Below are 24009 nucleotides of genomic sequence, written 5' to 3'. Positions count from 1 at the left end.
ATAATCACATTTCTTATTGAGTTTTCACATAAATGTGTGACAGAAAAGTATTTAAATATTATACAAACTGCAATAAAACAAATTAAAGACATTATCAAACGGAAACAAGAACAAAAAAAAACAGACAAACACAAAAACACAAATACGGGCGAAATGCAGTATACTCAATGAATGTATATACAGTACTCTATACTCACTTTCTTTGACTGTCAGTGAGGGTGATGCCCTGCGTGGACACTTTGAAATGGACGGTGGTGGCAGACGGCACAGGGCTGGCGGCCAGCGTCTGGCCGATGGCCTTCGCGATGGCTTGAGGCCCTGTTAGCGATTCCATGTCGACCGAGTTGATGTAGAGAACGTTGCAGGCTAGAGACGGATTGGAACACGGTGAAAAGCCAGCCATGGGGACAATACTAATAGGACAGTGTCTCTTACAGTAAAGGCTCGTTTATGCTCAGCGTGCAATACAAGATACAGATCCGTTCTCTAAACCCTAACCCTTCATTTCAGCTGTCATTGTGCATGGTTTTGGAAAGCTTTAAGATACGGATAGAAGTTGGAACAGAGCACTACCACCGGAGACTGTGGTGTCAGTTCAAATTTTGTCCGCTCATTTATTTGTTTCATCACATTTTCGGTCTCCTGAGTGGATGAAATTGTTATCGCGACCAGAAAATGCATATTATGTTTACTAAATAGTTGGAGAGATAAGCTGGAAATCCCTGTAACTGAACAAACACTCTATAGCAATGTCACTCCACAGCTATTACAGAACAGCTGGGAGGAGATTGGGTCAGGAATTAAATGTGAGTTGGCCGGTAGTGACCAACCATCACCATGTTCGTTGTCAAAGAAAATGTACTCTGATATGCCCTCTAGTGGATGTATTGCTTAACAACATCCATGCCAACGCAAAGGATGTGCAAAAGTATGTGAGCAGTGACAGTCACTCACATTAGAAACGGACGTATTTGTTTTCATACGTGAAGGGAGCATAAACAAGCCTAGTAGAGAAGCTGCTGTGAGGTGGGAAGCACGAAATAAGCACTGCTGTGTATTTGTGACATGCCTGGCGTGCATTGTAGCATAGCTAACGTGCTGTACTATACCATGCAACATGGAAACACATATTTACACATTACATTTGGTGAGCTCTAATGGCACATATGAGCCACAAAATGATATTCTGACTGCAAGACACATGCAACTCTATATGGAGCATTGAAGTTTTGGAAGAGTTCTGTTCAAGCTGTCTATATATGCTTTTGGGGGAAAACTATAGTATTAGATGTTCAAGATCTAATATCTCACTACATATAAGAACATATATCATAAATGTGTTTTTTGTTTTGTGAAGGACAAAATAACTACAGTGTTCAGTGGTAGTTTGTGACATTCCGTTCATTTTTACAACTGTAAATCTATAACTCGTTTTGGAACAAAACTCTTCACTTGTGAAGTTAAAGCATGTTTAATCTCACCATCTTTAAGGTCTGCATGTAAAATGGGGCATGCAGTACACAACAGTCTGCAGATAGTATTAACACTAATTATGAAATAACACAAATCATGTACAACACACTGCTTCAATAGCAGACATTGTGGCATTCCAAGTCCATGCTGTCTGTCACATAACATAAGTATTGAATTCTTGAATAGGTGCCAGGCAAGATACAGCAAAACGGTGCAATCAGATATTTACCATGTGCTTCTTCTGGAGCTTTCTGAGCTACTGCAATGTAAAGATGATAGGTTGTGATCAGCTAAACTAGGAACACATTACAAGCACAGGGACATCTATACCAGGCATGTAGAATGACCAGTAACAACGACATATTAGATACTGTACATCTCTAAGAAAGCTGTGGTAGAATCAGTTTTCTGTCCAAGTAACTCCTCAAACACACTGGAAGACATTTAAAATCCAACTGTCTGCATTAAAGATTTAGTAATCCTGTCATGTGCAAGATTAACACTCACTATTTCCAGGGCTTCATTCACAATTAAATTGACCAGCTCAAACTCCTGGGCCACGTTCACATTAGAACAAATTCCAGCCGTAAAACATCAAATGTTTGATATAATTGTGATGGCTCTGACAGGTGGACACCTCAGATATTTTGAATCCTAAATCAGGGTTATAACTGGGCTTCAAATCATGTGCAGTCTGTTCCTGGCATGAAGGAAGACCTGCTCAAGTAGAGAAACCTGACATAATGTATTCAGGCACCGCACGTATACAAATTAAATGAACAGGGGCGAAATTAGATATTATTCTGCATGGGTTTTCAGATCAAAAGGGCCCTGTACTGCTGTGAGGGGGGCCCATAGATTAGGAGATTAGAGACCCCTAATATATTGGAAATGACAAAATACATATCGTCGTTGTCGGGTGTAAACCTTGTATCTCCAAGTTTCAAATTTGTATGTTCTTTCGCAAAGCAAAGCCCTGCTTCATCAGACAAGGCCGTCACACAAAAGTAGTGAAAACAGCAGATCTACAAGCACACAACGCCTCGGGGTGCGAGGCGTTGTGTGCTTGTAGATCGGCTGTTTTCACTAGTTTAAATCATTTTTAAAATGAAAAATGCAAAATGAACGGTTTTGGACATACAAGGTTTTCACCCGACAACGGCGATATAATAGCCTATGAATTTATAATACTGTCACCAGTAGGGGGGCCCTTGGGTTTATTAAACCCATCAACCCTATACAAATTACGCTTGTGGAAATGAACATTGACAGCTTGTTCTCACCTGCTCCTTGTTTCAGAAGTTCCACGACTGCATCAGTAGGGGTCGCCAGTTCTAGGGCCTCCTCATTTGGATCTGTCAATGACAAGACATTAGAACAGTGTTTCTCAAACTTTACCATTTCAAGGTCTACCCTTAACTCTGACAGTGTACAAATGGAACCAAATGGACCCGTTAGGGTTCATTTGGTTCCATTTGTATGCTGTTAGAGTTACAGACTTTCCATTTAGACTTTCCATTAAGACCCCCATAAAGGACCCCCCTGAATCCACTTTGAGAAACACTGTTATAGAACTAAATGGAATACCATGAATAACGATAGAACAGAAATGAACTGAACAGAATAGAATTCCCAGTCAGAGATAGACTTAGTGTTCTTTAAATACATAATCATTATGGGCATCGAAAGAGAAAATAAAGTGTGTTATATCTTCTTTCATTTTTCTGAACCAACTCTCTGACAATGGACGCAATCATACAAAATTGTGCTTATTCATAAGCTGGTCCATCTGGCTCTCAGTGATTTCAATGTGTTTCTGGGTGGCAGTGGCTCAGGACTCGGCCGCTTGGGAAATGGAAGTTTCCCTGTTCAATCCCCGGCTCCCCCTGGGTTAGTGGTTAGTGCCGTATAAGTGCCTTGCATGGTTTCTTCCACCATCGGTGTGTGCATGAATGGGTAATGCACATTGTAAGGCACTTTGGATAAGTGCTAATTTCATTGAGAATAGTCATGGAGAAAGTTTGCCTATGGTGTGTGCTATGACATACACCTGACTTTAATAATAATAGGAAATGGTACTGACCTTTGGTGGGGATCATCAGTTTACAGGGCAGAGCCAGTGGAGTCATGGAGTGTTGGTACACCAATGCCGATAGACAACCTGTAGGCGCACAAACACACACACAGAGTTATCGGTTATTTTCAATATTTTCAAAAGTCTAGAGTTCAGGCCGCTGTGCAGCCCTCACCGCCATGTTGCGGCAGCGTGGTGTGTAATGGTCAAATATGGGTAAAAAAATGTTTGAAGAAAAAAAAAAGTATTGGTGATGCGATGTATACGGACGTTACTGCGATTGAGGTGAAAGAGAAAAGTGGAAAGTTGTGAGCTAACTATTAGCTATTTGGATAACTGTTTCCGTGTCGACTTGAGGCTATTTTATACAGAGGCAAAATATGAGGGTAATAACGAATACAACTGTATACAGAGGTTTGGAAACGACATCTTGCAAAGGTGACATGGGTGTTTGAATTTTTAAGCTATATTTAGTACATAATGTAGTACATCATAATGTAGGCCAAGTGGTTTGGTATTAAGTTAGCGATACATACGGGTGATGACCCGGAAGTAGATCACTTACTCTGATGTAATATAAAGATAATGTTGTTGAAATGTGAGGAAATGCTTGGAACATAAGAGTAAGGTTATGTGAACTCACCAAAGTAGGGTTCATTGGGGCAGCCCTTCAGACGAACACCTTTGGCACTGGTCTCAATCAGGAAATGTCTCACCAGCTCGTTAGTGATGTCAGGAACTGGAACAGGACATTAAGGCTGCTTATCAACTGATACTTTTATAGTTTATTTGCTAATCATGTCTTTTGGTGGATCCTCTGATATTTCAACACGTTTTACTGAACCGAATTGATTGGATGAAATTGGAATCCTGACCTGAAAATGTATTTCTATTACTGAACAAACACTCTAATTACAGAATCATACAGCATTATTATTATTATTATTAATGAATTAATAAAAAAAAATATAGAGTCTCAGAAAGCAAGTGATATGCATGCTTTCCAAGCTACGAGAGCATCCATAATTAAAATCAAGTTGCACCTAAACTATCCCCAACATCTATCATTCATGGTTGGAACATCAAACGGGCGGTGTTTACCTTTCTTGTTCTGTTGGGCGGTGGGAGGAGGGCAGGCTACCTTCATAGCCAGACCGTACGCCCCGCGGAAGGAATGACTGTCCCTGATGACGAACGCCCCGGGCTCCCTGTCTTTCAACACATTGATGGCTGAACGGGGGGAGGAGGGGGAGGAGACGGACGGGAGAAGAGCAGAAAGCAGAGGAGAGCCGTCAGACATCGAAGGGGAGAAAGGTTGAATGGAGGAGGTGGAGATAAAAATAGAGGCATATAAAGCCTGAGATATATTTGGATGCACATTGTGTTCATCTACAAGCTCAATCTACTTGTGAAGGGTTGTGAGCTTATAGATCTGCTATATAAATCAGCTGTAAGATTCAGGGAAAATAATATGGTGTTTGGCACGGTCCATGAGGTATGTTTCTGAAAATATATCAGCTACGATGGTTTTCATGTGTTGAGATCATTAATTCAGCAATCCAGGACAAAAATGACTAAAAAGGTATTTTAACCAATTCGAATGGTAGAGTATGTTAATACAATATAACTAGCACTTCTGCAGTGGTTGGAGGTGGTCTCCCTGCTTTTCCATTAAGACATTTAGACCCTGGTGTCTGGTAGGACAGCTACTGGTTGACAAGTAGTCATGCCTGAAGATCATAATGTAATATCTCACTTAGCCAAGTAGGGATTCCATCTTATATGAGCAGTAGCATTTTGGTCACCCACACGGCCCGGGTTTGAATCTCGGGTAGGACATAAAATGGACGGATTGCATGGACTGCACACGGGTGTTTCCTCTCGGATCTGGGCAGAGGCCAGGGCCAACGCGGAAGTGCCTCCATCTACGCTTTGCCCGACAAAGTATAGATTTTGACGGAGACGGAGCCACGCCGTCTCAAGCAACCTTGAGCCGCGAGAGGCACCACCACCAGCCAGCTAAAGTGAGCGAGTTTCCATGCTGAACGTTGTGAAGGTCGCTTGAGCCGACTCAGCGCCGTTCGAGTTGCATCCTGATAGGGACAGAATAGTAAATAATATTTTGGCGAGAGCGTTTGGCTACTGGCCAAATCACAGCGCGTCCTTGCACTAGCTCCTTCCCCTCCTCTGTTTAGATCCAGGAGGAAAAGCACACTCACAACTGTACTTAGAGAAAGGATGCAGGTCTCACCTTGCTCCCTGGTGATGTCAGGCTTGTACCAGAACTTAGAAGTGTCCTGGACAAACTTGACGTTCATCTTGATGTCTGGATAGCCGTCTGTAAAGGAGAAAGACGAGATCACACGAGACGAGATTTGTGATTATAGATTACCAGGCATTCCGTTTAGTTTTAATTCGTTTTTAAGCGGATGTGTTTTAAGCGGATTCTAATATAATAATCATATATTATGGGATATTTTTCAGGGGTGAGATTATAAAGGTGTAATAAAACGTCAACGAAACATCATAAAATATACTGTATATTCACAATTAAAACTGGCAAAGAAAACAGAAAATTGGTACATTTCATATCCACCCACAATACAAGGCATACATACAAGGCAAGACTTACACAAACAAAAACGAGGGGGGGGGGGGGGGGGGGGACTGAAATGCCTCGTTGCAGTTAGCTGCAATAATGTTAGAGCCTCACCATATATGGAGAACTTGGAGAGATCCGGGAGCGCGTGTGTGCCGGTCCCATCGGCCGGGGTCGGCGTGGACATCAGGACTGACCCCCCGTTGGGCCTCTCCTGCTCTCCGCCGCTGGGCTGGCGCCTCTTCTCCGGGAGCTGGGGCGAGACGGGGAAGGTGGGCGTGGCAGGCGGCTGGGCGCTCCCCTGGCGGGACAGGGCCCCCTGCTCGTCGGGCGTGCTGTGGCCGCTCGCCATCGGGCGGCGGCTCAGCAGAGGGCTGGGAGGCACCGACACCCCGGCCATCTTGGGGCTCCGGCTGACCAGGGGGCTGCTGGGGGCTCTGTTGGCAGGGGCCGGGGGCGAGTGTCTGGCCAGCGCCGGGCTGGTCTGGCTGGTCAGGCGCCGCTGGAGCGCGGGGCTGGGCGGCGTGTTGGTGGCCACGGTGCGGTGCAGCGTGTTGGGGCTGCCGGGCACCGTGTGCACGCCCATGATGTTGACCTGGGAGCCCTCGGGGGAGGGGGGCCTGTGGGGGTCGGCGTGGGCGTGGGCGTGGACGCCAGAGTCGACCGGAGGGCGATTCGGGGAGCCCATTCTTCTCCTGCACACGGAAATGTAAACAAAGTGACCAACGGAGGAATTTACAAGCTACAGTATGTACTGTTCTATGTAATCTTTAATACAATAACAATGCACAGCATATTAGTGTTTTGACAATTGGACATTGACAACTGAGTAAGCAACAATTGTTTTTTTTCTTTCTCAGCCAATGCTGTGAAGGGGGTGGGTAGGGAGTGGTGGTGTTTGGTGTCACAGGAGAGACTCAGAAGCTAACATATCAGTGTTATCTGTCACTAAATTACTACTTTGTTCCAGGTCAACTCATAGCTCCTAAGCTCTTTCAACAGAGCAAAGCTGGTGCTGGTGCCAAAGAAAACGTGACATTGCCTTTTTGGGCATATTTCAGGTTTAAACCAGATGCAAAAGGTGAGCCCATATATATCATGTAGATGATTTGCAAGAGTTATAGGTGATTATGGACAACATCACCTAACCCTACTGTACATTGGAACCATTGATCTTGTTTGAGTCTCTAACAGTAACTTACCTCTCAGGACTGCTGATGGGGCTACTGGAGGACAGCGGGGCATTGAAGGCTTGTATTCTGTCTCCAAAAACGAATCGTGATTCTGTGGACACACAGCCACATCCAAGCTGTCAGCACAGGCTCAGTCTAACATACCGGTACTGTGCAGTGTGCATTGTCCAACACTACAAGCCTTTAACATTAATTGGAAGTGGGATGCAATTATGGGGCTGTTTCTCCAGGAGAAAGTGAGTGAAAATCTGTTACATTCCCAAAAAACAAAAGCATTCTGCAGAAAGCTCTGTGGGAACGCATCGCATTAAAACGTGTGGACTGGGGATGCACGGTTGAAACGCTATATGCAAGTGGTTGCAGTGAGACACCAAAACAGTGGCATGGCTAGACAGACAGTGCAGCCCGAGCGGCCTAAACAGCCTGCACTGGGGCCCGCCGTAACTACGCTATGCCACTGCACCAACACAAAGAAGAGTTAAGTAGTTATCTGCATTAGAACATTTTGGGGGAAACAGCACCAAATGCAAAGTATTGTGTGCGGTACAGTACGCGGTGTCTGAGTGCGACAGTCTGTGACGGGGCGGCACGTGCCGAATCGTTTCCATGACAAGCGGCCTTACCTTGCTCGCCGTCACTAGTGTCAGAGCCTGACGGCAGGAAACGGAAGATAGAAAGCCAGAGAGGGAGAACAGAACAGATAGAATGTGTGGAAGAGGAGAACACAGGGAAGACATTCTTAAGCGCCACGCAAGACTTGGAGGTGTATGGGAACAAATTAAATTAGAGAGCTTTGAAAAAGAAAGAGGTTTGAAAAATAATACATAATTATGGTTTGATGGGTTGTGTAATCTGGGGTCACAATTTTGGGGCAAATTATCAAACGTTTTCTAAATATTTTGTAATTTTTTTTAAAACGAACAAAAATCCTGATGCATTTAGATACATTTTCTTCTTGCAGATCAGCGATTTTTGCTACTTGTTGTATGATGGAGTATATAGGGCTTAGATGGTTAAGCTTCAAATGAATATGTCCATTTATTACATACTGTAACCTAATCTGAGTTCCCATAAATTCTTTGCCAGCTCTCGCGCACAAACGGGAGACTGTAACCAGTCTTTCGTAGAATTTATGGCTGAGAAGACACTGCAGTTAATCCAGCCGGTGCAAAGGAACCAAAACACAGGCATAATACAGCGACCTTCGATGGTTCATAGAAAGGCTGCGTGATAGCACGCCGCCATCGACAATGTTTTCAGCCAGCTCCCTCCCCACTCTGTCGGGGAACCCCAGCGGCACCAAACTTTCTCACTAGGGCAGCTCCTCGTTTACAGTAATGCTACCCTGTTAATTCAAATGAAAGTGTTGATCAAATGGCTTTTGTCTTTGTGAATAAATAATTATACGGGTGTGTGATAAACACGTCACACAGCTCATCGTTGTCCTTTTTATCCTGTACTTAAAGCACGGCTGTATCAGCCCTTTCCAGCGGCTTGGGCTGATACCTACAGTAGGCCATAGGTTGGATAAGCTTGGGCAAAGACAACGATGATTATATATGCATACATACGGATGTGTATACTGTATATATATATATATATATATATATATATTCTGTATATAATATGTATACTCACAAATGTATGTACATATATTTTGCTTTATGTAGACAGGACAGTAGAAAGACAGAAAACCGAGGACAGAGGGTGAAGGACATGCTATAAAGGTCCCAGCTTTGAATCCAACCAGAGATGTAGCGATAATCTGACCATTCAGTCAGCTAACAGCATACATAAATAATAACCAGAGAGTCATGTTGGTTGACTCAATGTTTCAATGTTTCCAGCGTGGCAGTAAAATCTATAGTATAACCCTTTTAGTTTTAATGTCACTCTGTATACTTTTCTTATGTAAGTGTGTGTGCGTGTGTGTAAACTGACCTGATCCACCATCATGCTGTGGCTTCAGTCCCAGGGCTGAAAGTGGAGTGTTGGCCAACCCAGGAGGACCACGAGCTAGAGAGAGACAGACAGGGAGAGACAGACAGACAGACAGACAGAGCAAGAGATGCAGAGATAGACAGCGAGAGGGAGAGAGAAAGAGGTAGGAGGAAAAAAAGATGTACAGTGAAAAAGAGAAGGAAAAAGAGAAAATGTGATATTCAGTGTGTTAAATATTTACCAAAAACACTGAGTGAATGTGTTAATGCACAGAGACTACTACTACATGATTCTGTTATGGTGATGCATTTTGGAATGAACATGCAAACAGCTCAGCACATTAACAACAATATGGTCGGATGCATTTAAATGTTAGAAGGCAGTAAAGTATTTGGTGGACAAGACTATAATACCATATACTTGTTACTTATACTTTTTCCTGTAAATATTAATAATGATTGTGTCTCTAAAATAGCAGCTTATTGCTACATTGTATATTGTGTCGGGCACGGGAAATGGACGATCTACAAGCTCTCAACACGTCACATTGTGTAATTTTGATGCGTGGCACCGGCACGCAACTAAGTAGAAATCAGGCTAAAGACACCGGATCTATGAGTGTTTTACAGTCAGAGAATGACAGAACGGATGGATTCAGATTTTAAAGCGGCTTACTCACTACTTACAGACTTCCGATTAACAAAGCTCTCCTTGTATTTTGTATTTGTATCAGGTTTTCCTCCAAACCGCAAATCATGATCCAAAGTTTTTATCAACTTTCTTCTTTTTTTCTCTCCCCCATTTCCTGCCCAATTTATTCATTGCCTTTTTACCTCCATGTTTGTACAGTCCCTGTCACTGCTAACCTCTACTGTTTGGTATTGGGGAGGGTGTAGACAACCACATGTCTCCTCCAATACACATGGAGTGACCGGCTGCTTCCTCCCAGCCACGCAACCGCGGCCAATTGTGTCCGTTATAGGAGTGCCAAGCTGGAGCAAGCCAACCACAGTCCCCACGGAGGCCATCCAGAGTGCTTCTCTCCATCAGCTCTGATTTCTGGAGCCCGAGTCATCAGGGGCGTCACAAGGGGGGGGGGGGAGTGGGACTGAGTTACTAAGGCCCAAGGTTTAGCTATTGAAAGATCTACAAGCTCACAGTGAGCTTGTACATCTGCTATTTTTTTTGTGAAAATGTGTGTAAATCTTTGAATATAATGTATTTTTTAGGTTAACGTTTGTAACTAAAACTTTGATTCTGGGGGGGTCCCTGGAACTAAATATTTTGAGATGGGGGTCCGTGGCCAAATACATATCGTTTTGGGAGTCCTTCACATAAAAAAGTCTGAGAACCCGAACCACTGACAAAGAAACATCGTTTTTTCAAAAAAGATTTGAAATATTCAAAGACATTTTCACAATAAAAAAAAAAATAGCAGATCTACAAGCTCGCAGCGCGTCGCACTGTGAGCTTGTATATCTGCTATCTTTCAATAGTTAAAGCACAAAATGTGAGTGGATCCTTATACCCAGGGCCCAGAATTTGGTGTGACACCCCTGCGAGTCGTTCTTGAGTTCATTCCCCGGGCCTAAAACTGACGAGCGTGAACCGTCTGAGCAGCCGAGCCCGATTACAGGGCGGGGTTGTGAAATGTAACGGAGCACAATGCCTCGGTTATGTTCCGTCGTACAACACCGACATACGAGGAAGTCTACGTAGCTGCTGCTGCAACCCTGTATCTTGCAGACATACAGTACAACCACAAACTCTAATTGGATTCAAGGTTATTATAGATTCAGATTCAGATTCAGATTTCTTTATTAACCATTGTGTAATACACATAGGAATTTGCTTTGGCATACTACATTTTTGCATTCAAATAATTTTTTTTTCACATATAACATAAACAAAAACAAAAACAAACAAACACAAAAACACCGACAGAACGCAACACGTAGTCACCACAGCTGCCATGGACGGCGCTATCATATATAGTAGATTGAAACTATAAACTTGTGATATAACTGGAACTAGATGTTTACTGAACTGATATGGAAATATTGAGGCTTTACATAAAAAAACTATAATATACTTTTAGAGAATTAACAAAGAAATCATATAGAAAATGTCATTATATTTTGTCATGGTCAATTTTATTCATAGTCTCTGTACACTACACAAGCATAGTATTTTGGGTGGATATGGAATCTATTTTGTATCTTTTTGGGGGTGCCAGTTTTCACTGTAAATATACTGTATATATCTTTTTTTTCAGGGTATACTGTATTTTTTAGAGGTTTTATTACACAATACTTTTTGTGAACTGTTTGAAAAAAATAAAAAATAAAAAATAAAACTTGAAACGAAAAGGTCTCTAAATGAGCAGACCAGATTTAAAAGCAAATAAAAACTAAATTCAAAACAAACCAAAAATGTATAAATAATGAAAACTATAATAACCACTTTGCATTAGAGTTTGATGGTGAGATGGGCCAACGGACATGACGGTCGGTAAGTTATGAAGCTCATGAAGATAATGCTAATGACTGATTGGAGAGTTTTGTTCCAAAATGATTGCTATTGTTCAAGATTAAAGCTAATTACGATAATAATTGCTGAATCATGAATCCTGAAGAAAATCCAGGTTCCAGTTGTGCTTGTTCATTAAAACATGTATTTTGGAAGCAAACTCTCGTTCCACAAATCTTTGCCACTCACCAAACAACCAGCAGCACCTCTAGTAAATCAGTGCCACTTAAGATGCCATGGAAGCGGTGCCCAGCAGGGGGCAGATGACAGGGATGGTTTTGGGGGGAGCCTTACTGCAACAAGCGCGTGCGTTCAACTTGACTGACTGCAGGAGAGCGTGGACTACATCTTGGTTTCTTATCTGAGACGGCCGTCTTTGACGATCGTCTTTGCAATCGACAATCGTCACGTTGGGGCGGCGTGCTGAATAAAATGCTGTTTGTGCTCGTGTGTTCGTCAAGTGTGTCTGTGTGCATGCCTGGGTGTACTGTATGTGTGCAACGGTGAGTTTTCTACTTTCTATCTGATCGGAGACAGACATGCCAAAGCTAATATGCTGTAGAGAATAGAGATCAATGAAAATTGAATAGTTTTGTAATAATCTTCTATGCAGGTTTATCACATTGAAATGTCTGTATACTTTTACAAATCGTCGCTGTCGGGCAGAAACCTCTCCAAGTTTCAAATTTGTACGTTCTTTTGTAAAGTAAAGGCCTGCTTCATCATACAAGTCGCACTGTCACACACAACTAGTGAAAACAGCTATTTTCACTATTTTAAATCATTTTTTAAATATTAACAAAAAAGGAAGGTTTTGGACATACAAGGTTTCCACCCGACAACGACAAAATAATTAGAGTTTAATCTCAATACATTACATTCCAAAATGTTCATGTGCCAAAGCTCACTAGAAAAACTAAACAAAAAACAAACAAACAGTGTACTGTAAGTGATCGAGCTGTTTCAGCTATAGGCTGGGCAGACCCACCCCATGCAAATACTCATGCAAATACATGCCAATGCATCGGCCCAACATGAGTCCTGCAGCTTATATACTATATACTGTATATAATGGAAATTGTGTGGCCTCGCCAGATCATATTATGTTGGCAATGGCATGCCACTCAGCAGTCTGAAGACCATCGCCATCAATGCAACACTGTATGATGTTGGCATCATACATGATGTCACCATGATGTCTAGCCGTTATGAGACCTGAGTCTTGTTTTCCCACTGTAGGTGCAAAGCTCGCTGCGCATACTGTAGCATTGCGGCGCACTCGCTTTGCAATGAATGTTGATCAGCAATTTTGGAATAAAATACAATATTTACATTTAGAAAAAAAAGAAAAAAAAAAAAAGTAATCCAACCTAAAAATGGACGCCAGTGATAATGTGGTTAACAAGAGACAAGACATTTTGGAATGTAGTGCAGTTGAGTTTATAGCATAGTGTAAGTGTTGACAGTGTCAGTGGTTTCTGAGGTTCTCCTGCCTGCACTGAAAGGTGAACTTACACACGTTGAAGTAAGGGGTCTGTGGTGAGACGGGGAAGGCGGGGGTCAGGGGGCAGTTCTCACCACCGCTGCCGAAGAACTGACTGTCAGCCTCGTCTTCGTCGAACGCCTCCCGGTAGCTGTGGATGGGTCCCTGCACAGATGCACGCACCCAGAATGCATGTGAATGCGCGGACATGGACAAACGGATATTGGGGAAAACACGAGGGCCAGGGTTTGACGACAGAGAGGGGGACAGATGAGAGGATGACACCACGTACAAACCAGATAAAGACAGGAAGTATTTGCAAGATGCAAGTTGATTTTTTTTACAAAAGCCTGGGCAATCGACATAAATATAATCAAAAAAAATCCACCAGTAAACTGTTTAGAGGGATAGTTCACCCCCAAAATGAAAAATGTTCAATCGATTACTCACGAGTTACTCACTCACGAGTTGAATTCATGGAAATATTTTAGTTCTTGTCACATTCCCAAACTAGTAATTTCAGGAGACTCTTTGTGTCTCCATAGGGAAAAAAGCAGGGTCTTTGTATCTCTATAGGGAACCACTGTTGGTCATCAAATTGGTGGCTTAGGAATGCGAGAAAAAACTAAGAAATATCCAGGAATTCAAGTCTCCATAGGATGAGTAATAATTCCTTTGGTGAACTATCCCTTTAAGTAATGAAATACTGCAACCACTGCAGGAAAAAGCCACTGAATTACAGTCTCCTTTTTTTCGTTCTGGTACAATTTTATTTGTGGCAGTATTGCTTTGCTGCTGTGCTTCATTACTGGGACAATTAATCTGGCCAACAGCGAACGAGGGATTTCTCTGAATGCAAGTGAAGCAGAGGCACTCCGTTAACTGTGGTCCACTTTATTTCCATTACCAAAGCACTTCAGCAAAGCCCCACAAGGGCCAGGAGTAGATTAAGGACATTTATCATATTTAAGGACAGGTAAATAGATCTGTGATTGGTCCAGACATTGGAGACTTAACAACTTAGACCCTCTAGTCTAGACTTAGTAAACTGGACCTGAGTTGTCTCGGCACAGCAAATCACTTCGGCAAAAATAGCTGATCTACAAGCTCCCAAGATGTCGCATTGCGACGCGTTGCGAGCTTGAACACCGGCTATTTTTGTCTAATATTCGCCCCCAGAAATATGATGGCTGAGGCTCAAGTTGTTCATTCAATGTTGCAGTGCATTACTTTATTATTGATCCAAGCCTTGTTGATTATAATGACTCCACTGTGATGTCTGTCATTTTTTAATCTTCACTTTAATATTGCTGACAGGGGTGTCGCACCAAATTCTGGGCCCTGGGTATAAGGATTCACTGTGGGCCCCCCATGAACACATTATTATACATTATTTTGTGCTTTAACTTTTAAAAAATAGCAGATATACAAGCTCACAACGCGGCACCTGCTATTCTGCTATTTTCACAATAGAACCGTGTTATAATATATGTAATGCCTCAACTCTTAGTGCTCGTCAGGTTGGGGGGGGAGGGGTCCCCAATTAAAATATGATTATTTTGGGGGTTGCGGCCTGAAAAGGTTGAGGACCACTGCCTTAAATCATATCCAGTGTCCCCTCTTCTGGTCATTGTGCCTAATATGCACTGTGTTGCGTACCTCTCTGGGCCTGCCCCCGGGGTTTAGGGACAGTGTTTTGGTGAAGTCTGTGGAATGGACCCCCGGGCCCGAGTGGGTCGAGGAGGCGTCCTCGTGACCGCTCTGGTACTGTCCCTCGCTGGTTGTCCGACGTCGGCCCATCTCCTGAGTCACCTCTGGGGTCATGCCCCTGGAGCGAGACCCTAAAGACACCCAGAGAAAGACGTTTAGAAAAGTCGTCCGTGAGTCTGACCAATGGATCGGTTAAAGAAAAAAAAATCTGTATACGCAATATGTAAGGAAGTTATAATTGGCACAAATACGGTTATTTGAATCCAGATGTTTTCTCTTATGTTTTCTCTTATCCTGCTTATACCGCAGCTAACTTGTGAGGTCTCCATAATGACCAAAAAATATGAAATATGACTTAAATGTTCAATAGAAATATCTTTCATCAAATGCAGCTAGAGTAACATATTTCTGTCAGGAGGTGTCACTAATTACTAAAAGGACTACTACATACAAGTACATTGTACAGTATGGTGTGGGTGATTTTCTTTTAGCATTATGTCAGTTCTTATTAGCAGGGATCTAAAGAATTACTGTCTCTGCCAAACACAATAGCGTCTTTGACCTTGGTGCTCTGTTATTCTTTGGTGCAGTGGTACAGGCCTACTGATACAGTAAATAGCAGAACAGCACAGAATGTTGAACAGAATATTATCTCCACTGTTTCAGTGCTTGTTTACCTCAGCATTTGTTTTGGCATGACCGCATGAGTAACTACTGCAGTTGGAAGTGATATGTGGTGGATAAAAATACAAAAAAAGCATCCAAGAAAATGAACGGCGTGAGAGAGAGAGATAAGTTAGAGAAGTTAGAGGTCAGAAAGAGAGAGGAAAAAGCGAGAGAGATGAGGGAAAGGAACGGAGAGAGAGACAGATACTGTACGTGAGCGAGAGAGACGAGCATGTGAGGCAGAAAGAGAGAAAAGATAGAGAGAGAAAAGGAGGCGAAAGAGGAAACAAGTGGAGAACAATGAGGGAAGAAAGGACAAATACGCACAGAAAAATAATGGTGCCAACTGGTTCACGAAAAAACCTTTCAGACAAAAGTTCCTTAAAGAAATAAAAAATAAATGATTCCAGGCCAGCAGCTGACCCAGCTCCCTCTTCTCATGGGGGGGGGGGGGGGCTGACACTAGGGTGTACGTGGTTAAATGTACCTAAAAATAACCCCCCCAAAAAAGGTTCATTAGAACAGTGGTTCTCAATATATTTTGGCTCAGGTCACCCCTGTAAATAACCTTTTTATCCACGGCACCCCTGAGTTACATTGTTACTTTATAGTTTATAGCACCTTTTGTCATATTAATCGTACATAAGTATGTAAATCTTTTTCCTTCCAAATATGCAGCATGTCGTGAGGAGAGGAGACAATATCTGTTTCCATTAGGACAGACTGAAAATAAATGTCATACTTGGCATTTAACCACTTAAATCCCAGCATTCCTATTCTGGGGGGAACATTCACCAAAAATAGCCGAATAGAGATTAAATTGGCTATTTTGGGTGAAGAAACTCGGTGTACTGTAGGCTGAAAAAGAACAAAGAAGAACAGTTTAACTCTACAAAGGGTCTAAGTGGTTGAACTGAAGTGACATTGATAAATTCCAAATATCATCAAAGTATTCTGAGGCACCTCTGGACTTGCGTCAAGGCACCCACTTCGAGAAGCCCTGCTCTAGAACCTGCATGAGGAACACGAAGAACCATTCATCAAATAAAATGGTTCTTTAGCAGCCGTTATTTTTCAGTGTGCACTTAATAGTCATAATGCAGGAGCGGAATGGGGCGAGGAAAGAGGTGAAAGAGGAGAAAGAGGAGAAAGCCGAAGGAGAACGACAGAAATAGACGAGAGGGGAGAGAGAAAAAACAAAGGGACAGAAGAAGGAGAATGGGTGCAAAAACGGTGCCAGTGGACACAAACCAGAGAAGGAATAAGAGCGGTGGCGGTCAGACTGTGGCGTGGTGGTCATACTTTCGCTGATGCCCCGGATGCGAGCGTTGTACTCTGCCACCCGGTGGATGGGAGGAAAGGAGGAGGAGGAGGAGGTGGTGGAGAGGAGGAGGAGGTGTAATAACAGGAGGAAGGTGAGGGAGGTTCAGAGGAAGAAGCAAATGGCGTGAGGGCGGGGTAATCCAGGGAGGATGGATCAACAGAGATCAAAACAAGGAAAAAGAAAGGGGAAACAGACAAGAGATGAAAGTCAAAACAAAATGTGAATCAAGATGAGTCAGAGCGGATGATTTTGTTTTTGGTGAAAAAAAAAGAAATGCTATGATGGTGTTTTTTAGGCTTGATTTCTTTCAGACAGGCTTGTGAAAAGATCACATTAACTTCCACAACATTCCCAAAAGATATCTGTCGGAACAGGAAAGCAGCGGTTCTCAATCTGTGGGCCGCAAATGATTTGCAAAACAATCAAGGTTTTTGATAATAACATTTATGTTGATAATAATGGTCATGGTATTTTTCTTTAAAACCTTGACATTTTGTTTTTTATTGTGGTACTGATGAATAGTATAGCGTACACTACGATCCATTGATCCAAGCTGATTAATTGTTAATTAAAATAAACATGTTCTGGAAATGCACATACAGTAGCCCACCCATCTGAGCACTTAAAGGAGTAGTTCACCCCAAAAATTATATATTTGACACGCACCCCATGAAGCCTTGAATTCAAGGAGATCTTTTCGTTTCGGTCATCGGTCAGAAGGAGACTCTGAGACTCAATAGTCTCCTACCGGAGAATCCGCCAGTCATCAAATGATTGGCTCAGCAAAGTGACAACATTTAATTAAAGTCTTCATGGGGTGTGTAATTGATGGAAAATACGTAATTATTTGGGTGAACTTTAACATTATAGCAGTCAGATGAGTGGTCTGAGAATGTTTTTGAGAGTTTCAAGTGGGCCCTGATCCAGTAAAGCAGTGGTTCTCAACCTTTTCAGGCCGCGACCCCCAAAATAATCATATTTTAACTGGGGACCCCCCCCACCATACGGGCACTAGAGTTGAGGTAACACCTTTCTATTGTGAAAATAGCAGATCTACATGCTCACAACGACTCGCGTTGCAAGGCGTTGTGAGCATGTAGATCGGCTATTTTCACAATTTCTGCCTCTAATATTTGACAATTTGGCCAATGTTTAATTTGTCGTTTTAGAGGTATTAAAAAGTCCTTAAATTGTCACTTTATAACTGTGCAGATACCCTCTATACACTTAAACCTTATGCTGATTTGTTTACTGTTGAGTGAGAAAACAATTTTGCACATTAAGTTAATCATCTGGGGACCCCCCAAAATAATTTGGGGACCCCCCTGGGGGGTCCCGACCGACAGGTTGAGAACCACTGCAGTAAAGGTTGGGAACCATTGACCTATAATAACATCACAATGATGATGATGCTCCCAAGAAGAGAACAATTAAAATATCTCTCCACTGGGCGGCGCCAGAGAGCTGGAGGTGGCGTTGAATGCGGACAATGCATGGAACCTGGAAACTCCACAAGCAGGGCTATTCTTATTCTCATGGCGTCTCCACTCTCACAGACTCTGCCTTATTTTAGACTACAGCTAATCATCAGGTCATGGCTCTCTTCTATGGCATGACAATCCCATGATGATTGTAAAGCGCAAACAAATGAAACGTGTGAGCTATATTTGACCTAGGATAGCAGAATGTACCCTCAAACTGAAAGTGATGCTCCCACTTGAAAATGCAGCGGATGACAAGATGATCTGTCCTGTCCATATCATGTGTTTGATGTTTGTTTTTGTTGTGGCAATGTAGATTAGCCACATGCTTCAACTAAAGTAAAGCCCACTAACTATGACTAACGTTTGACCCCATATTAAACCTATTAGGTCACTGACTTCCTCTTAGGCATAGCACAGACGCACTATATATATATATATATATATATATATATATATATATATATATATATATATATATATATAGTCACTGTCACTGTCACTATAGTCACTGTCACTGTTTTTTCACCAAGTAAAGACCTGCTTCATCATACAAGGCTGTCACACAAAAGTAGTGAAAACAGCCGATCTACAAGCACACAACGCCTCGCGGTGCGAGGCGTTGTGTGCTTGTAGATCTGCTATTTTCACTAGTTTAAATCATTTTTAAAATGATAAATACAAAACGAACGGTCTTGGACATACAAGGTTTCCACCCGACAACGACGATATATTATAGCCTACATGAAGAACAAGATGCATCCAACGTGACCAACACACACCAAACATCCTCAGTAATTAATTTCACTCAAGAGTCTGTTTTTTGCACTCTCAAGTTAAATTAACCGTCAGGATTCCACTGTATAATGTCCTCGCTTACTCAAACTGACCAGCAATATCGCACAAGAGGTGTCACTCTGCTCTGACATGCAGGGAAGTCAGTCAGTGTTGATTTCGTCGACTAAAACTATGACGAAAAATGTTTGTCGACAGCCTTTTTTTCACTGACGGAAACTAAATAAAAACTAAATAAAAAACTAAGCTGTGATGACTAAAACTAGACTAAATATATTGACAATTTCATCAACAAAATAAAAACTAGACTAAAACGATAGTGGAGAAGAGAGTCATTTTATGTTTGGTTGCCCTCAGGTGTTGCGTGCTGAAAATAGCAGATCTACAAGCTCACAACACGTCGCAGCGCGACACGTTGTGAGCTTATAGATCGGCTATTTTCAGCACACAACCAAGTGTAAAATCACTCATTACGATGCCATCAAGGCCTGCCAAAATACATTTCAGTTGACTAAATGAACTGCAGATTTAGTCGCCTAAAATCTCATGACATTTAGTCGACTAATATTTTACTAAAACTAAAAATGTTCAGGTGACTAAATTATGACTAAAACTAAATTACATTTTATTCAAAAGACTATGACTAAAACTAAATCAAAATTTGCTGTCAAAAACAACACTGCAGTCAGTCAGTCAGTCAGTCAGTCAGTCAGTCAGTCAGTCAGTCAGTCAGTTCCCCCACACCCCTTTAGTCATCTTACCAGCGATGCGTTGAGCCACCAGGCCTTCCAGGTTCAGGTTCTCCTCCTCGGCATCCTGTTCCTTGGGCACGGGGGAAGAAGAGGCGTCCTTGGGCTGGGGAGTGACCGCGGGGAGGGGGGAAGGCGAGGCGCTGTAGCCTCCAGGGTACGGGGAATGGCCCTGGGGGTCCGGGGACACTCCTCCCCTCGCCGGGCCCTGCTGCCCGTGCGTGGGTGAGGGCTCGGCGGCGTAATACGGGGCCGCCTGGCGCGCGTAGACGTAGGGCTCCGGGGTGTGCGTGGGCGTGGTGTTGGAGGCGTTGTGGGGCTGGTAGGCGGCGTTGGGTCGCTGGGTGATGTACGCCGCGTGGCCCAGGGAGTTGGAGCTGTTGCCGGAGCCCGAGGTGCTGTAGCCGTGGATGGCCGTCTCCGCCTGGTAGGAGGGGCGGGCCAGCGTCTGGGAGAAGGGCACCTGGGACTCGGCGGCGTTGTTCTCCCCCGTCGGGGCGCTGTGGGACTTGCACATGTGGGCGTGGATGGGGTCCAGGTCCAGCATGAGCATGTTGAGGGCCTCGATGGACTGCTCGATGTCCCGCTGCGAGGCCGTGGTGGGGAAGTGGGGCAGGCTGTGGGTGGACGCGAGCGGCGGGCCAAAGGGGTCGTCGGGCAGGCTGTGCTGGTGCCAAGCGTTGAGGCCCCTCTGGACGGCCTCGCGGCTACTGGTGCTCCTCTCGGGCGCCCGGGGCATCAGCTTGACGTTGGACTCGGGCTGCGAGTGGTACATTCCCCCGCCGTTCTGATAGCCGCTGAACGCCCCCTGCAGCGTGGCGGAGTCCATGCTCCGCTCCGCCCCGGCGGCGGCCGTTCGCATGCCGTGCACGGGCATCTCTGTCAGTTTGTCCCCGAGGGCGCTTCTCTCCAGGTAGGGACCGTCGTTCTGCGTGCTGACGAGAGTCTCGCACTGATAGTAGAGCTCCGCTGGCGTGCCCTGACCGTCCAGGGACGAGAGTGTGCCGAGGGTGCCCAGGCTGTCGACGCTGTTCCCTTCGCCTCCCTGGCTGTGGGGCAGCTCGTCGTCAAGGATGTCCGTCTCGCGCGGCGGGGCTCCGATGAGGCGCGCGTGGGCCCCGTTGACGTGCACTTGCGCCGGGACCAGGTGCCGGACGCCTCCCCCAGGGCTGGTGGATGTGGCCAGGTACGCTTGGCGCTGCGCGGGTGCTTCCAGGCCACTCAGGAGCTGGTCCAGCTCCCTCTTCTCGTGGGGGCTGAGCGAGGGCGGGACCGCCGCCTGCTGGCCGTGGTGCACCCCGACCTGCAGCGGCTGGCTGTGCGGCGGCTCGTCCGCGGTCTTGATGGAGGCGGTCGAGTTCCCCGAGTCGCTGCTCACGGATAGGGTGTGGTCGACCGCCGGGAGGGAGGTGTGTCCGCCGCCGGCGACGGCCTGAGTCTGATGCTCGGAGGCTTGCAGGGGGTGGCTGCAGATGGGATGCGGGTGGGGCCGCTCGGCGTTGGTCAGGTTGTTTTCGTGGACTGGAAGACCGTTGATGGTGACCACTCCCTCCAGGGAGTCTTTCTTGCGGACCCGAGCATACAGGCTTCCATCAAGTGGGCCCTGGGTGTGAGCAACATCTGGAGGAGGGAGACAAGGGTAGACGTTTACAAACTGTGCTTCAGTGTTTTCATGGCACGACAGATGCATTTGGGGAAAAAAAGGCAAGGATAAATGAGGCTGTCTGACAGAGGTTAGTGCCAATTATAAACTGAACTGGGCTTATTTCAAGGTATTGTAACCCAGTGGTTCTCAACCTGGGGGTCCCCAAATAATTTTTGGGGGTCCCCAGATGACAAGCAACAATGTTCTCTCACTCAACATTAAACAAACCAACATAAAGTTTAAGTGTATAGACTATAGAGGGTATCTGCACATTTCTAAAGTAAAAAATCAAAGGACTTTTTAATATCTCTAAAATGACAAATTATACCTTGGACAAATTGTCTAATATTAGAGGCAGAAATTGTGAAAATGTAGCCGATCTACATGCTCACAACGCCTTGCAACGTGAAGCGTTGTGAGCATGTATATCTACTATTTTCACAATAGAACCGTGATATACCAAAATAATGCCTCAACTCTTAGTGCTCGTCAGGGTGGGGGGGTCCCCAGTTCAAATATGATTATTTTGGGGGTCGCGGGCTGAAAAGGTTGAGAACCACTGTTGTAACCAGTCATGTCTTTGCTGTCTGGCAAAATATCTTTAAAAAATGTGAATCTACCTTGGGTGATCCTCTCCAGCTGATTATGTTTAGGTGCATGTCACACCACAACAGACTACACTAGAGAGGTGTCATGAAACGTGTTCTTGCCATTATAAAATCATTTTGCAGTTTTCTTTTTTTTTTGCTGAGAAGAGAGTTTTTGCATCCTCTATCAATTCTACTCTTTTCTCTGAACTATCTTGCACATAATTCTGTAATGACGCTTTCTGCTAAAAGCATCATCACCCCTTTGAAACAATTGCACCCCTAACTCCCTCTCCCTGGGGTTCACCACCATACTGTAACCCGGTCACTGCTGAAACTAGCCCTGCCTGACGGCTATTTATAGCCTATTCGCGGGGCTCCGAGCCCCTGTCACGTTGCGTCAGCAACACTGACCCATGTGGCTTTGACGTGGGTCAGGGAGTGTCTCCACCCCCGCCCCGGGGAACAGCTGGGCTTCCTGTGATAAAAGCAAAGACCACCACTGGTCTGTTAAACCCAGACCAGGGCTGGGACGGAATTGAGCACTGTTTTCTCAAACAGTGCGTCGGGACCCATGTGTGGGTCGCGGACCAATTTGTATGACTCGCCAGTATATCTTATTTTTTTATATTTTTTATATTTTTTCCATTTCCTACATAAGATTTAAAAAAGTAAAAAGAATAAAAGTCACAACTTTTCATCAATTAAAGACAATTCCAAAATGTTTTAAGTATTTTATGAATCAATGAAAAAACAACAAATAATTTCCATAAACACATAAGAAAGAAAGAAAGAAAGAAAGAAAGAAAGAAAGAAAGAACGAAGTAGTAAAGATAGAAGATCCACAAGCTCAGAACATGTTGTGATGATGCGACACGTTGTGAGCTTGTAGACCTGCTATTTTCACTAGTTTGGGACTGGGTTTGGGAAATTTTCTTTAGGGTCTTGAGTTGAGTTTTAGAACCACTGGAATAGAAGACACAATTAGCCATGTCAGATTGACCACATTTAAAACTTTAAAAGAAGTGAGAATAAAAGGTTTGTCAGAAGTTCCCTTTGCCTGGAATGAACTTCAAAAAGCTATTTTCTTGTCTTTTAGATAGATGGTAGAATGTCATTGTTTTACTGTATAGTAGTCTGTTTTATATTTATTTGTATTGTATTAACAAGACCTCTACTCAGTAACTCCCCTACCCTCTAATCAACACCCCCCGGCCCCAATCCTAATATTTGTGACGTTCTTGTCTTTCTGGGTCTTGCATTTATCTTTTTTTTTTTTTTACAGTTACCATTCTGGACAGACCTACATCTGAAAGAGAGCTCTTATCTCAAGTGACTACCTGGTAAAATAAAGATGAGCCTAAAAAAAAATCATGTAGTGTAGTTCTTGTCTTTTTCCTTTATTTATTCAGTGAAGCCCATTGAGAGAAAGCTCTCTTTTGCAGGCTGCCCTGATTACAGCATGAAAACAAGTACTGTTATAAAAATACAGTACTTGAAATGAAAAAGAATAACAAACATCTACATTAAAACAAATCACAGATGTAAATAAATATAGGCTAACAGTCACTATATGTAATGTGTCCTCAAATCCAAATGCTTGTCTTGTCATATTGACCCCAAAACTATCTTAAACAACGTTAAAAAGGCACTGTCCTGTGAACCTACAGCATTGTTGGCATGCATTGTACTATAATCCTCATAAAACATTTAATTAACAGCAACATCAACAACATTGGATATTGGAAAACAAACCTAGA

At 43.7% G+C, this 24009-nt stretch overlaps 1 protein-coding gene across 1 annotated transcript in view; it reads right to left on the bottom strand.

Moving 5' to 3' along the window:
• The window catches only part of LOC308280147 (tensin-1-like), a gene marked incomplete at both ends in the record, with an annotated part of 185650 nt that overhangs the window by 1624 nt on the left and 160017 nt on the right, over positions 1-24009 (bottom strand). Inside the window, 15 exon segments of the mRNA XM_080720408.1 lie at positions 198-366; positions 1703-1729; positions 2757-2828; positions 3557-3634; positions 4191-4286; positions 4649-4777; positions 5799-5885; positions 6261-6841; positions 7349-7430; positions 7963-7989; positions 9281-9355; positions 13325-13457; positions 14952-15133; positions 16920-17003; positions 20030-21637. Of these exon segments, the coding sequence (XP_080576534.1) occupies positions 198-366; positions 1703-1729; positions 2757-2828; positions 3557-3634; positions 4191-4286; positions 4649-4777; positions 5799-5885; positions 6261-6841; positions 7349-7430; positions 7963-7989; positions 9281-9355; positions 13325-13457; positions 14952-15133; positions 16920-17003; positions 20030-21637 (3430 nt within the window).

This window comes from Nannobrachium achirus (genome assembly GCF_963921795.1).
Source record: "Nannobrachium achirus genome assembly, chromosome: 24".
Classification (NCBI taxonomy): Eukaryota; Metazoa; Chordata; class Actinopteri; order Myctophiformes; family Myctophidae; genus Nannobrachium; species Nannobrachium achirus.
Note: the sequence above shows the minus strand (reverse complement) of the source record. Positions and strands in the feature narration are given on the sequence as shown.